Source organism: Astatotilapia calliptera, chromosome 15, assembly GCF_900246225.1.
Source record: "Astatotilapia calliptera chromosome 15, fAstCal1.2, whole genome shotgun sequence".
Taxonomy (NCBI): Eukaryota; Metazoa; Chordata; class Actinopteri; order Cichliformes; family Cichlidae; genus Astatotilapia; species Astatotilapia calliptera.
Window position 1 is genome coordinate 12,428,610 of NC_039316.1, and position 13,248 is coordinate 12,441,857.

The 13,248-nt window shown below is 40.0% G+C and overlaps 1 protein-coding gene across 2 annotated transcripts in view; it reads right to left on the reverse strand.

Moving 5' to 3' along the window:
* Positions 1-13,248, reverse strand: part of lpgat1 (lysophosphatidylglycerol acyltransferase 1) — a 65,137-nt gene that overhangs the window by 36,638 nt on the left and 15,251 nt on the right. For both annotated transcript variants that reach the window (XR_003274601.1, XM_026193997.1), the window contains exons 3-4: positions 2,210-2,328; positions 112-207 (exon numbers count right to left, since the gene is read on the reverse strand). Coding sequence is in view for 1 of the 2 variants with exons in the window: in XM_026193997.1 (XP_026049782.1) it covers positions 112-207; positions 2,210-2,328 (215 nt within the window). In the remaining variant the exon portion in view is untranslated. The remainder of the gene's footprint in view (positions 1-111; positions 208-2,209; positions 2,329-13,248) is intronic.

The following is a 13,248-nucleotide window of genomic DNA, read 5'->3' on the forward strand; positions in this document are numbered from 1 at the left end:
GAATGTGAAGCAGACTGTGTTAATGCTGACAACAACCAAAGAAAAGAAAAAAAACATATTAAAGTCAAAAGTAAAGATAAAAGTAAGACCTCCAGATTTTGGGCTACTTACCTGTCTAATGAAGAAGTCCCCATGGATCAAGGACACTAGGCCAAAGTTGGTGTATTTAAACACGTGGTCCATCAGCCACATCATTTTTCGTACCACCTGCAAGAAAGGAAAAAATTCAATAATCATTTAAATAAAAAACAAAAAAAGAAATTAAATAAGCAGAGTTTACGTGAACAGCACAAACTGATGCTGCCCCTCTGAGTATTTCTGCCCTCGTGACCTGCACCCATGTGGCTTTGGCTTACTGTCCTTTCAGTGCTAAGCGGATAAAGTGGGCCGGGATGCGGTTGTTGAGGCGAATCATGTCATCATGTTTGTGCAGTGTAGCTCGGCTGCCCCGATCCAATGCCAGCTCTCGGCAAAAAAAAAATAAAAAAGGGAAAACAACAACACTGCCCTCTGCATTGATTTTTATAGTGCTAGCCAATTAACAGGAGTCCTATAAGAACGCAGGCATGACATACATTTAACTAAACACATGTTGACTGAGGTTAGTTATTACTCCTGGAGGAATAGGTGTGCATGTGCACTGACATTACACTTCCCTGTATGTTTACAGTGATCGGTGTGGAAAAATGCAAGAGAGCCAGCATCTGCACACTCCCATCACTATTGCTCTTTCTCAAGGAGATAATAAACACATTCCCCTTGGTGCTATGAAAACTCAAAGCATGAATCTATTAACACAGTACAACAGTAGTTTGAAAACACTTAACGCTGGAATTCACTAAACATCACTAAGAATTCATAGGGAAAATTTCCTGTAGCGGTCAAAAACAATTTTTATTGTGACGTTAGCAGCGGACTAGACAGGTAAAATTGGGGGTGTTCCTGATGACTAATTTACAAGTCAAGCAACATCCACTCATTTTCAGCATCCTCTGTTCTGATCGGTGACCAGCTGGTTAGCCTCAAGCATGTCCACTGGTCTGTTTGGCAACACACAAACAAGTAAATAGTTGCAGGGTTAGGAGAGTTCACATCTTGGTGCCATAATTTATGCCATTCTGGCAGCAGTTGTTGACTGCGCACCTCACAGCCACATACCAAATCATGTTATCATGGAAGCTCCTCACAGCGAGTTAAAACACAAAGTTCCAAAATTAAATCGCAGGGGGATTCACAACAAAAATGACTGAACTATCAGATTAGATCTATTGTTATAATCACTTTCACCCAACTTAACAAACACATTTTAAAGATGCTAACAGAGGAAAAGTGCCTAAAAATAAAACTAACCATCCACCTTGCCACAAGCCAGCAGCCTCAACATAAGCAAAGAAGTGAAAACATTGAGGGAGGGGACAAAAAAAGGGAAGATATCCTGTTACCTGGCGGAATCGAAATGTTGCAACTACCGGTAACTGGCATTTGTTTTTCCTCATATAAATCTATTAAACCAACTTTGGCTTGCTACGGTAAAACATGTCAGGTAAAGGTGAGCGTGGAGTAACTTACTTACTATTATTATTTCACGAAGTCACAAAGAAAGCCTTAAGCAGGCAGCACGAGTGTATAGTATGAGCTTCCTGCAGCATTCATTTTAACAATATTTTTTTAAAAATCCAACTTTAGCTGTTTTATGTGTTCATATAATGTCATTTTGATCACTTCACAGCTGGAGTTCTCTAATGCAGTAATCAAAAGGGCTGTTCAAAGTGGCCGACTCCTGTATTTGTGTTCGAATCAGACTCACAGCAATCATTTCAATGAATAAATAAATTAATAAATAGAACATGTTTTTTATTTATTTGTTTATTAAAGTGGTGTCCCACTGCACACCACTGTGTGTCCTCGCTTTCCTCAGTTACTACAACAGAGGTGAAACGTTCAAAACTGGCATGATGCACAAAGTCAACAGCCACATTAATGTGAAATGCTTAAGGATGAATTGAGACAAGAATTATGTTTCCAAATTAACATAATTTTAGCCAAAAGGCTTTTCAGGGTGATGTTTGTTCTCACAGGAACAGCCCACAGGTCCAAACGTCCGCACTGCTTTTTGTGTAAAGATGTTGACAGTGCATCCTTAACAGTGTTGCACACTTTCCCCCAAGGGGAGGTGACAAGAAAGCAACACATCCCTGTCCTTTCTTACCGTTCCCTTGTCTTGCAGGCACATCATGAGTGTGCACACATCTCCTGTTGATTGGTGGTTGACGATGACCATGGCTTCTTCCTCGGAGATCGGCCGCACATCATCACCCCATTCTGTTACTGTGAGACCAAACAAAAAGACACATGCACTTTAATGAAAAACACGCTGTGCAAGTACTACTCTTCAAACCTTTGGAGCTTTAATGGAAACAAAGTTTGTATTTACATTAGTTTTCACTAAACCTCCTGTCTTTCTGCAGTGTAACATCTTAAAGTGATGTTACACTGCAAGATGCATTATTATGCCATGGTAGAGTTGGGCGATATGATAACGATATGTATTGTGAAATAACTTTTCCTCGATAGAAAAGTTAAACTATTGCGATAGGCCTCATCTCTCTTGTCCTCTTAACAAAAACAGCCAATCCAAATTAAGTAGCGCAGAGCCAAACCAATCACAGCCGCAGCGTCACGTCACGTGACTTGTTACGTGCCGCACATGTGTATTTGTTTGGGAAGCAGCCAGCGGTAATGGAGGAAATGAGTGTGCCGACTAGAGAAAAATTTACCGAGCGTGACCGAAGGTTACCGAAGAGAAAACAGATGATGGTTCCAATGCCGGAGAGATTGTCGAACAGAAGAGCCAAAGAAGTTCCGTAGTGTGAAGGTATTTCGACTATTTCAAGTCTGACAAAAAAACAGAGTAGCGCGCACTTTAAATTGTGCCGAAAGCAAGTCTGGAAATACAATAAAGCGGTGCAGCTCAGTCTCTGACTGGAAGCGCTAATTCGTCATTCGGCTTTTGTCAGACTAAAGTAACTGTTAAAACTGTTTGAAAAGCTCAGCTATACAACAAGGAGAGCTTGAGAATTTCCTTTTAGTTCTCAGTTTATTTGATATTGACAAAAGTTAGTCAATTTTGTCTGATCTTCTGTAAAACAAACTAAGATTTATTTTTAGAATTAATATTTTGTTTCTAAGTGGAATTGACAATTTAGTCTGTTTCGTTTGCTCTATTTTGAAACTTAAACGCTTTAGCGGCTGCTTTTGTGTAGTTTGCAATATTTGCCTTTATTTATCTGAAAAAGTCTCATGTTCCTTAAGTACATCTACCCTGTTGAACTTATTATGGGAAATAAATATTTAAATCAAAACAAGCTGCTGATTATTTCACATTTTACTTGTGAGCAACGGCACATTTAAATCTTACAAATATAGTTATTTGGCTTATATCGTGATATATATCGTTATCGCCTGAAATGAAAAAACATATCGTGATATGAAAAAAAAAAAATCTTATATCGCCCAGCTCTATGCCATGGCTTATCTGCCTCGCAAAAGGTTCTCTTTTATTTCAAGTTATTCGGACCTCCTCAGACTTTCTTACTTCTCTTCTCTCCATCAGTGGCTGTTACTTATTTGTTGTACCAAATGTTTTGTGCAAGTTATTTTTCAACACTGTGATGAACAGCTGAAAGAAGCAAAACCCGGGAAATTAAGATCAATTAAGATTAATTTGTCATTTCTGTAGGACAAACGGGGGAATAAATAAGAACAAAAAACAAACAAAATATTGAAATTGATGAAGGCCCAGTTTTTTTTTTCTGCAATTCTGAAAGGAGTCTCCAACTTGTTGCAGGCAAGTAGCTGTCTTCCACTCAAACTGTGGCAACTCAGATAATCTGCTAGCAACCAAAGCAATTGCAAGCAGAATTTCCATGGAGCACGGTATAGTTAAGCAACTATTAATACCAGTCATGAAATGCATATTTTTCTTTAACGACCAATTGTTGTCAACTGGACACCAACTAGTCTCCAGGCCTGTGTGACTAGAGCCTAACACACATCCTGCACACCCATTCATACTGTCATCACTCCCCTGAAGTATCACATAGAAACCTCAATAAGTAATTATATATGCCAAAGTTGTAAGCTCAGCCTTTTTTTTTTTTTAAACCATTTTTTAAAAAAAAATCAAAAAAGCCAAACAATCATAAACCGTATCTTCCGAAAGTTTTTCCATTCAGGCACTCCAATTTGGAACGACCAAGCGGAAAAATGAATGTTTTCAATCCATCTGAAATTCCTGGTCTGCTTCCAGACACATCAGCGCTCACTGTAAACTGTTAAGGATTTAAAGGTATTAAGCTGAGAAATAAATACACACAGGAATCAAAAACAGTTTGTTTAAGCCAGGTGTTTTATTTTACCAACACAGCAACAACAGAGGGAGTGCCAAGGTGTCTCTATTAGTGAAATCCACTTTTTCTCTGTCTGTAGTTCTACCTCTGGTTGAAAAACAGAGACTGTATCCCTTGTTTCTTGTTCCTCTTGCCATAACTATTCCTCCACTGTGATAAACTATCAGCTATCAGCCTGATTTGCATACTCTCCCTACCTGGATCAGCAGGTTTATTCACACGTATCTACCTCCTAAATGGGCTCTATAAACATTTACACTGTTCTGTTAATGTGCCCAATGGGTCTAAGACCATGGCAGAGGTGCCTTAGATGATTACATCATATACAGTGGATTTTTATGAGTTTCGCTGTGCCGGATTAGTCATCACCGAACATGCATATTCATCTGAGCTGAAGGTAAACAATAAACTGTTGGTTTGTGGTTTGGAAATGAGGAAAGAGAAGTGAGTTTCAGGAAATGGTAGCACAGTCACTTTCTCTATGGACCTGGCAGAGCAAAGAAGAGGAACAGCCCCATTACAAATAAAAGGATGACTTTCAAATGCCGCTTTAATGATGAAAATGTTATTTTATGCAGTGTATGAAATCAGACTATGCATTTATTTCCCCAAAAAGGTCTAAATTATGATACAGACACAAACATTTAGTATAAAAATGTTATTTTGGGGGGGTGGTGAACTTTATTTTTAGTAATAAAAACAACAACAACAACAACAACAACAACAACAACAACAACAACACAGCAAAATCTAAAATAATCATCAGGATATGTGTCAGACAGACAACATTGTTGTTGGTATGGGAACGCCCCGACAGAAATAACATTTTCATTTGGATAAGCAGAACGTTAGGTCTACATCCTGTTACAGAGCTGAGCCTTATTTGCATGTCCATAAATAATTCTTCCCTCCTCAGTGAAACCACGTAAGGAATCCATGTACGTCTGAAGGGAACCGGGCCTTTGTTCACCGTCAAACTGATATAAATAAGACTAAGCAAAATATAGCTGCAAGCTGCAGTTCTGTGGAACAAGTACAGAAACATCAAGCAGGGCACACTGCTGCACACAGGTGCACCCAGGTCTCATCTACCCACAGAACCAGTCTCATCATGATCCCACAAAATGTTATGCAGATATGACTCATTATCTCAGTTTACAACTTTAATGCCAGATGCCACAGCCAGTGACATTTAGACATTGTGACAAAGTACATTTACAAAGAAATCTGATTCAATTAAAATAAATAATGTGAAATAGTTATGGAAACACTGGATAAATGATCACCCACTTATTGTTCAATTATGCCAATCGAAACAATTTCGTGTTCATAGCAGTAGGGCTGGGCCCTATCATACAGTTCACGATTATACCGGTATAATGTTGGGCAACAATAAGAAAATGAAATATCGCAATAGAATATGGGTAAAACGCGCACCGCTTGATGGATTGTCGGAGCATTACAGCTATCGTAGGCAGCAGCCTCACGGAGTGATACGTACTGTGCTTCAACATAATATTACCGTATTTTGTGTGTGTGTGTGTGTGTGTGTGTGTGTGTGTGTGTGTGTGTATAACCTCTTTTTAAGTTTTGTGGATATTATACATGGTTATGCTGAGGGCATGTCGGCCAATTTCCACTGGAAATGCCTTTTGGTTAAACTGTCAGCAAGGAATTTGCATTTGCACTGTTAAATTTTTATATAGCGTTAATGCACATAATAAAACAGCTGCTTGTTTAAGTGAAAATACATTGATGGGTTGTTGTTGTTTTTTGCACTAATAAAGTTGTGGAGTTGTAAAGTATTTTGTCTAGTGTCAATTATATCGTCAGTTATATCGTTATCGCAAATTTTCAAATGTATATCGTGATAAATATTTTTTGGTCATATCGCTCTACATAGCAGTAAGCACCACAACCTTCACAGGCGATGTAGCCACCATGTGCAACAGCACACCACAAAGAAAAGGGAAATTAAAACTGCTGTGGTTTTACTTGCATTAAAGTTTTAAAATAAAAATCCAATGCCATACCCGTTTTGTTTTTTTGTTTTTTAAAATCAAATATATATAATTTCTTTGTTTTCAACCATCATATTGAAACATGTAATACCGTGTTGCTCACTGAAGGCTGCAATAATGCACCTAGAATGCATTTTCCAACCACAAAAATTAAAATCAAATGCAAAACTAACTACCATGTGTGAATGATGACGTGTCTGAGATGGTGAGACGAGATGCTGCTGTTCAAACAGAAGAAACATGCAAAAACTCAGGCTGCTCCTTTATTTCCCTAAGGCGTCAACACAACAGATGGACCTTTTTTTTTTTTTTTTGATTGCACATGCGTTAGGCCAATGTTAGCCACTGTAGTGTGGGGCTCGTGCCAAAAATAAAGTTGAGTGTAAACTGTGGCAGGTAAAGCTAACACAAGTCAAACAACTTTGCACAGTCTACTGAGAACAGATCGAAGAGTGAAATGAAGGTGGAGCACGAGGTGGTGTGAGCAGTAATGCGAGCGCTGTACCAGTCTATCATCGTAAAGCAGAGCCGTGCCAAAATGTAAATTTACTAGTTAACCTCCATTCCAACTATGGTTCTAAGACTGACTAAAAGACCGATGACTAAGGGACCGAGGTCAAAAATACAAGCAGCAGAAATTGGGTTTCTCTGTAGCATGGCTAGGATTCACCATAGAGATAAGGTGAGAAGCTTGGAATTGAGCCGCTGCTGGTCTGTGTCGAAAGGAGCTAGTTGAGGTAGTAGGGTCACCTGGGAGGTTTTCCATGTACACCCAAATAGGAGAAAACCCCAGATTAGATCCACAACTAGCTGGAGAGCTTACAACCAACCAAACCTAGTCTAAAATGAGCAACTCCACTCTGGAAACTAACTGAAACCAAACTCAATTCAATAAAGAAAATATAACTAAATAAAACAAAAATCATGAAGCCTTACAGATTATAATTATAAACCACCATGATTGTTAAATAGGCCTTTACTATGAGCTTAATGATAGACTCGCTACTGTTTCCAAGTAATACAATGTTTCTACCTGTCAAGTGTGATCTGTCTAACAATGTCCAGTGCTCATCAGCGGCTATAGCAGTGGATCTCTTTCTGATTTACGTTGTCAGGCCTCTATACAGAGCATCAGGGCTATTTCACTACATTCACCTCTGATTGTTGTCAGAATACACAGGGAGCTGCAACAATGAAGGAAACATGGTTCATGTAAGATAAGGGCTGGCAACAGTAGCACTGCAGGAGAACACATGAAGCTTCCTCTCCACATTAAACACACTCCAGCAGCTTTGCACATAAACGGAGCATCAAGGAGGGGAAAAAAATCCAGCTGGACTGCAGTAGTCTACTTGTGAGCCTTGTAGTTTGAGGAGGGTCTGACAATTTACAGGTCTGTGTATTGCAAATGTTGCGTTAGTTAGGCTCTAGGGTACAGAGTGACTGAGCTCTTCCTTTCTGTGGAGAAGCAAATTTCAGGATATAAAGATAGAGGATTTTTCCACACCAGTGCCTCAGATAATATCAGGAGAATGGGGTCAGGAATAATGTCCTTCCTCATATGTAGCACACAGGCAAGTCAATGATTTTCACACATGCGTTAAAAGCTCTAGTTTACTGCGCGCTGCCAGATACAGATGGATGCAAGACGTCTGGTTGAAGTTCAGCAGGAATAATGAAGACGAAGACGACGAAGAAGCTCAAATGACAATTTCTATACACATGGTAGCTTAGAGAGAAGACAGAAAGTGCAAAAGTGTTTGTGTTCATTTGGTTAAAACGGGAAGCTCACATTTCTTGTTCCCACTACTGTGTGAGTTTACACACACAAGGGCTACAGGTTTAATAAAAAGAGGTGTACAAAGAGGGAATTACGAAATCAATCTAATTTTTTTTTGTCATGACTAGTGACAAAAATGGAAAATCTCCATCTTTAAGATGAACTAAACCATTTTTTTCCAAATGAAATTGTTTAGCAGAACTGGTCAAGAAATTTGACGGAGCAGAAACAAACGGGAGGTTAAAGGAGTCAAACGGAAAAATGACTAAACTGATAAACTGCCTGAGGAGCAAAACTGCTTCTAGACTGGAGTGGGCAACGTAATATTGTGCTGCAATTTTTCCCACTGAAATTTATGTGGCAAGCTTCTCCTTCTGCTGCTTCTTCTTTGCCCGAGACAACTCACTCTGCTTTTTAATGTAAAACAGCCTGAAATATTAGGGCTTCAACAAAGAGAAAAGCAAAACCTTTAGTTTTACTTTGCCTCTGGGTCTTGGGAACGAGTTCAGTGTTTCCAAACACAAGGTGCTAAAAGCCAGGAGCTACATCTTCAAGGAAGTCTTCAAGACACACTAATTAAAATAAACTCAAATAGAACTGAAAGCCTTCTTAATTGCCAATTTATCCCAAACTCTATGATTCAAGACTAATTTTACCCAAGCAAATAAAAGTCCCTGAAATAAAAGTTTTAAATCTGTTCATTGTGTCACTTAAATAACAGGTGGAACCCAAAACAAGACTTGTGTGAAAAAACTGAACACCAGTCTTTGTTTGTCCATCGGTGTTCATTGTATTCAAACTTTGCAGCTAAAGCACATTGTTTGAAGTTCATCAGATGAGTAGTTCTCCTTTTTTTCTTCTCAGTTACCAGTGTTTCCTCTACAGTGACTGCTGCCTGCTCTGCGTGTAGGAGGATGTTTATTTTTGGCCATCTTTATAAGGACATTTGATGCATTCCAAAGCCTCTTAGCAAAAGTTTAAGATAACAAATGAGTGCTAAACTCTTAAAGGTTTGTTTCAATTTCAGCATTTGTGAGTACGCTGGTCTGAGTATTGTAAATGCCATATAGTGATCAGCACATGGATCTGTGTGGACTACACTACACACGCACCCTTCAAGGAGACTCTGGAGAGACGAATCTCGTTTCTCCGTCTGGCAATCTGAGGGACAAGTCTGGGTTTGGCGGTTACCAGGAGAACGGTACTTGTCTGACTGCATTCTGCCAAGTGAGAAGTTTGGGGGGGGGGGGGGATTATAGCATGGAGTTATGTTTTTTTAGGAGTTGGGCTTGCTCCCTTAGTACCAGTGAAATAATGCTTAAGCACATCAAGACATGTTGGACAATTTCAAGCTCCCAAATTTGTTGAAAAAGTTTGGGGATGGTCCAGCATGACCAGTGCATAAAGCAATGTCTATAAAGACATGGATGAGCGAGCTTGGAGTGGAACCTCTGTATGAATGGTCAAAATGAGTTGAAGCAGTTTTAGCTGCAAAGGGTGGGCCCACATCACATTGAACCCTATGATTAAGAATGGGATTTCAACTCAAGCACATTTGTGTTTCAAGATATACCAGCAAATACTTTTGTCATTATGGTGACATGGTGGTAACCAGATGCACAGAGCCTGAAATCAGCCATCAGCAACAACAACAACAACAACAACAATCTGACATGCAAAACATTTTACATGCAGATGAGGCTAAACCAAGTCTTACCCCTTGAACATGCCTTTGTAATGCTATCAATAAATGAGAGCAGGCCAAAAAGTTCTAACAAAGATTTCATTTGATTTATTGTTTCTGGTTTCGTGTGACAGATTATATCATTCACACCTTATCTGCATGAACAGTTCTTGATTCTGCACTAAAACACATGCACGCAGCAAATACGTCCTTCCAGCGGTCCTCTTTTTCCAAACAATAACTTAATAATTGTCTGCATGCAATGTATTTAGGTTACATCTATAAATGACAGCTGTATAAACATGGGTTACAGGCAGGGCTCTAGGTCCTCTACAAGAGTAAGATCTGTGTTTCTGAAAAATTTTGCTTTTGAATTTTAACTTGTTCCACCTGCTGCTAATTGTTTAGCATGTTCACAAAGTTATTTAGTCATAGTGCCAATCCACAAGTAATTCCGCACTTCATTAGAGCTATTAAAGAACTCACTCTGTAGCTGGAAGCATGAAAGACAACTGATGACACTTAATGGAGGAAGCTCCTTCCATGGTAGACATTTGACATATTAAAGCTTCAGTAAATGAAGAAAACACAAAGAACTAACAGCAGCAATACACCAGCTGCTGAATTACTTTTCTCTAACACACGTTACAGGCTGGTTTCCAAGGTTGTATTTGAAGTACCTGCATCTCAAATCCTCATAAAAAGATCTCACTGAGGGTTTAAAAAAGTAGAATAAAGAATAGAATAAAGAACTGAATTTATTATTTGCATGTTTAATTAGGCCTTTGTTTAACCTCCAAAGATAAGACACCTGATCCACACGCACACAGACATCAGCCACATACTTTGTGAAAAATGACATATCTGTGATACAGTGACATGGGTATATGGGGTGTAAGTACCCTAAAGGCAATGCCATTTCATAAGGAGCATGCCTTCATGCTAGCTGAAGTCCCTATTTTTGCGGGCGAATAAGTGATATCACAAAGATGGGTCATCTGTCAGATAGAATACATTAGGGAAATTGTCTTTGAGAGATGACACAGTTTGCGCAGCAGGATGACAGCCAGGCTGCAGGCACAATGTCTAATCCGGTATCTATGGTCAGCTAAACGGTGTACCGCTGACCTTGCCTGTCCATCCCTATACTTGCTTCTCTCTGTCGAGGACAGATAATTGGCAAAGTATCATGACATCTACTACACAAAAGTGGCTTTCCACCAGAGCGTATAGCTGCATGATTCGGGGAGTGGGGGGGGAGATTTGGTTACAAGTATGTGGCACAGTTAGATTATATCTAGACACTTATTGCTTAAAAACCCTGTCTTTCTAGAGTGGATTTTGTGAAATTAAAAACAGAATTCAACTAAAAGTCAAGAAAATCAGGTGGAGCTGATAGGAAGGGACTTTGACCGTGAAGCCTGTCTCCCAAGGGCATCTGTCACTCCCCACTGGCCTCCTCTGCCATCACTGGAGGGATGAGAGACAACAGGCCCAGGCAGGCAGGAGCATACTCCTGTGCCTGGGGAAACCTGCATGGAAACCACGTAGAGGGAAATTGAGGAATGAATAACACAAGTTTCGTCTGGTTCGTTTGTGAATAAAACACACTAGAAAAATGCCAAAGACTGGGCAACAGAGATCATTTAACTTCATTTTTTAACTACAAAAGCACTACTTTAGTGACTCTGATTGCCTACATGTGATGCATTTAGGGGAAATCTGTAAATAAACATGGGTTACGCTCTCTCTGAATGGACATGGCTCTAGTTCCTCTAAAAGAGGAATAAGATCTGCTTTCATGAGTTCAGGAAAAAAAGACATTTGAACAACCTGTCAGTATTGACAGTTTCTGCATGACTCAGTTATTACCTTGTCGTTTTAATTTAATTTTTTTTAAAATGTACATGAGTAACGGTACCTGCTGCTAACTGTTCAACATGCTCACAAAAGGATTTAGTCATTCAGTGTGCAATTTATTCAGCACTTCATTAGCAGATATTAAAGTACTCACTCTGTAGCTGCGAGCACGAACAACTGACAACACTTAACAGAGAAAGCTCGCTCCATGTTACTGTTTATTAGTAACATCAAATGCAACCAAGGTAAACACACAACTTTCTGGTAAATACAGAAAATATACATAAAAAAGTCTCAGAGAGCAGCTCATGGCCACACAGTGGGCTGCGGAAGATAGTAAAGTTGGGCCAAAGAAGTGATTTACAACAGACAAATGTATGATAAAGATTTCTGATGTAAAGTTTAGTCAGAGTTGCCATCATACGTTTACAATTAAAAACAGAACCAGGGAAACAAAGCCACAGGATTTATCAACTGTCATTCTTACTCAACCGTTTGATCCTGAACAGTTTTCATTTTCGTGTTGATAGTGGGAAGGAACTGTCACGCAATTCAAGCACAGCTTTCAAATTTAAATCAACCCACAAAACGCAAATCAGCAGAATATCAAAATGAACGGCCGAAAACACAAAGAAAGCTCACGAGGCCAGCGTGATGGTCAGATTTGTGAATAAAGGTTTGTGTGGGCCGCTGAGAAGTTTCATATTTCAAACTGAGGTGCGGCAGTTTGGATTCTGGGAACAGGTGCTCCGTAACATGCCATGGGTATTGCTGCTGAAATAGTAAAGTTTGGAAACCTCACAATCCAAGCAACAGACTTTTTCTTATTTTTCAAATCTCAAATCACCGATCACCATGTACCCCAACCAGAAGCCTTGGATGAACCGTGATGTTCGTCTCCTCCTGAAGGTCCGCAACACTGCCTTTAGGTCAGGAGATGCACACGCCTACAGTACAGCCAGGGCTAATCTAAAGAAGGGCATCAAAAAAGCCAAACACCATTACAAAAAGAAGGTAGAAGAACACTTCTCCAACTCCAACCCCCGACGCATGTGGCAAGGACTCCAGACCATTACAGACTACAGGACCACCAAACCCTCCCCCGCATCCTCTGATGTCTCCTTCCTCAACGAGCTCAACAACTTTTATGCTCGTTTTGAGCGAGGGAACCCCACAACCACAACAGACATGACGCCAGACCACCAACCTCTGACTCTCTCCCCCACCGATGTAGGAGCGGTGCTGAGCAGGATCAATGTCCACAAGGCTGCAGGTCCTGATGGCATCCCCGGGCGTGTTCTCAGAGCGTGTTCTGGGGAGCTTGCAGGAGTGCTCACAGACATATTCAATCTGTCCTTGGCCCACGCTGTGGTACCGGCCTGCTTCAAATCCACCTCCATCGTCCCGATACCCAAAAACTCCAACCCATCTAGCCTCAATGACTACCGCCCAGTAGCACTCACCCCCATCATCACTAAGTGCTTAGAGCAGCTG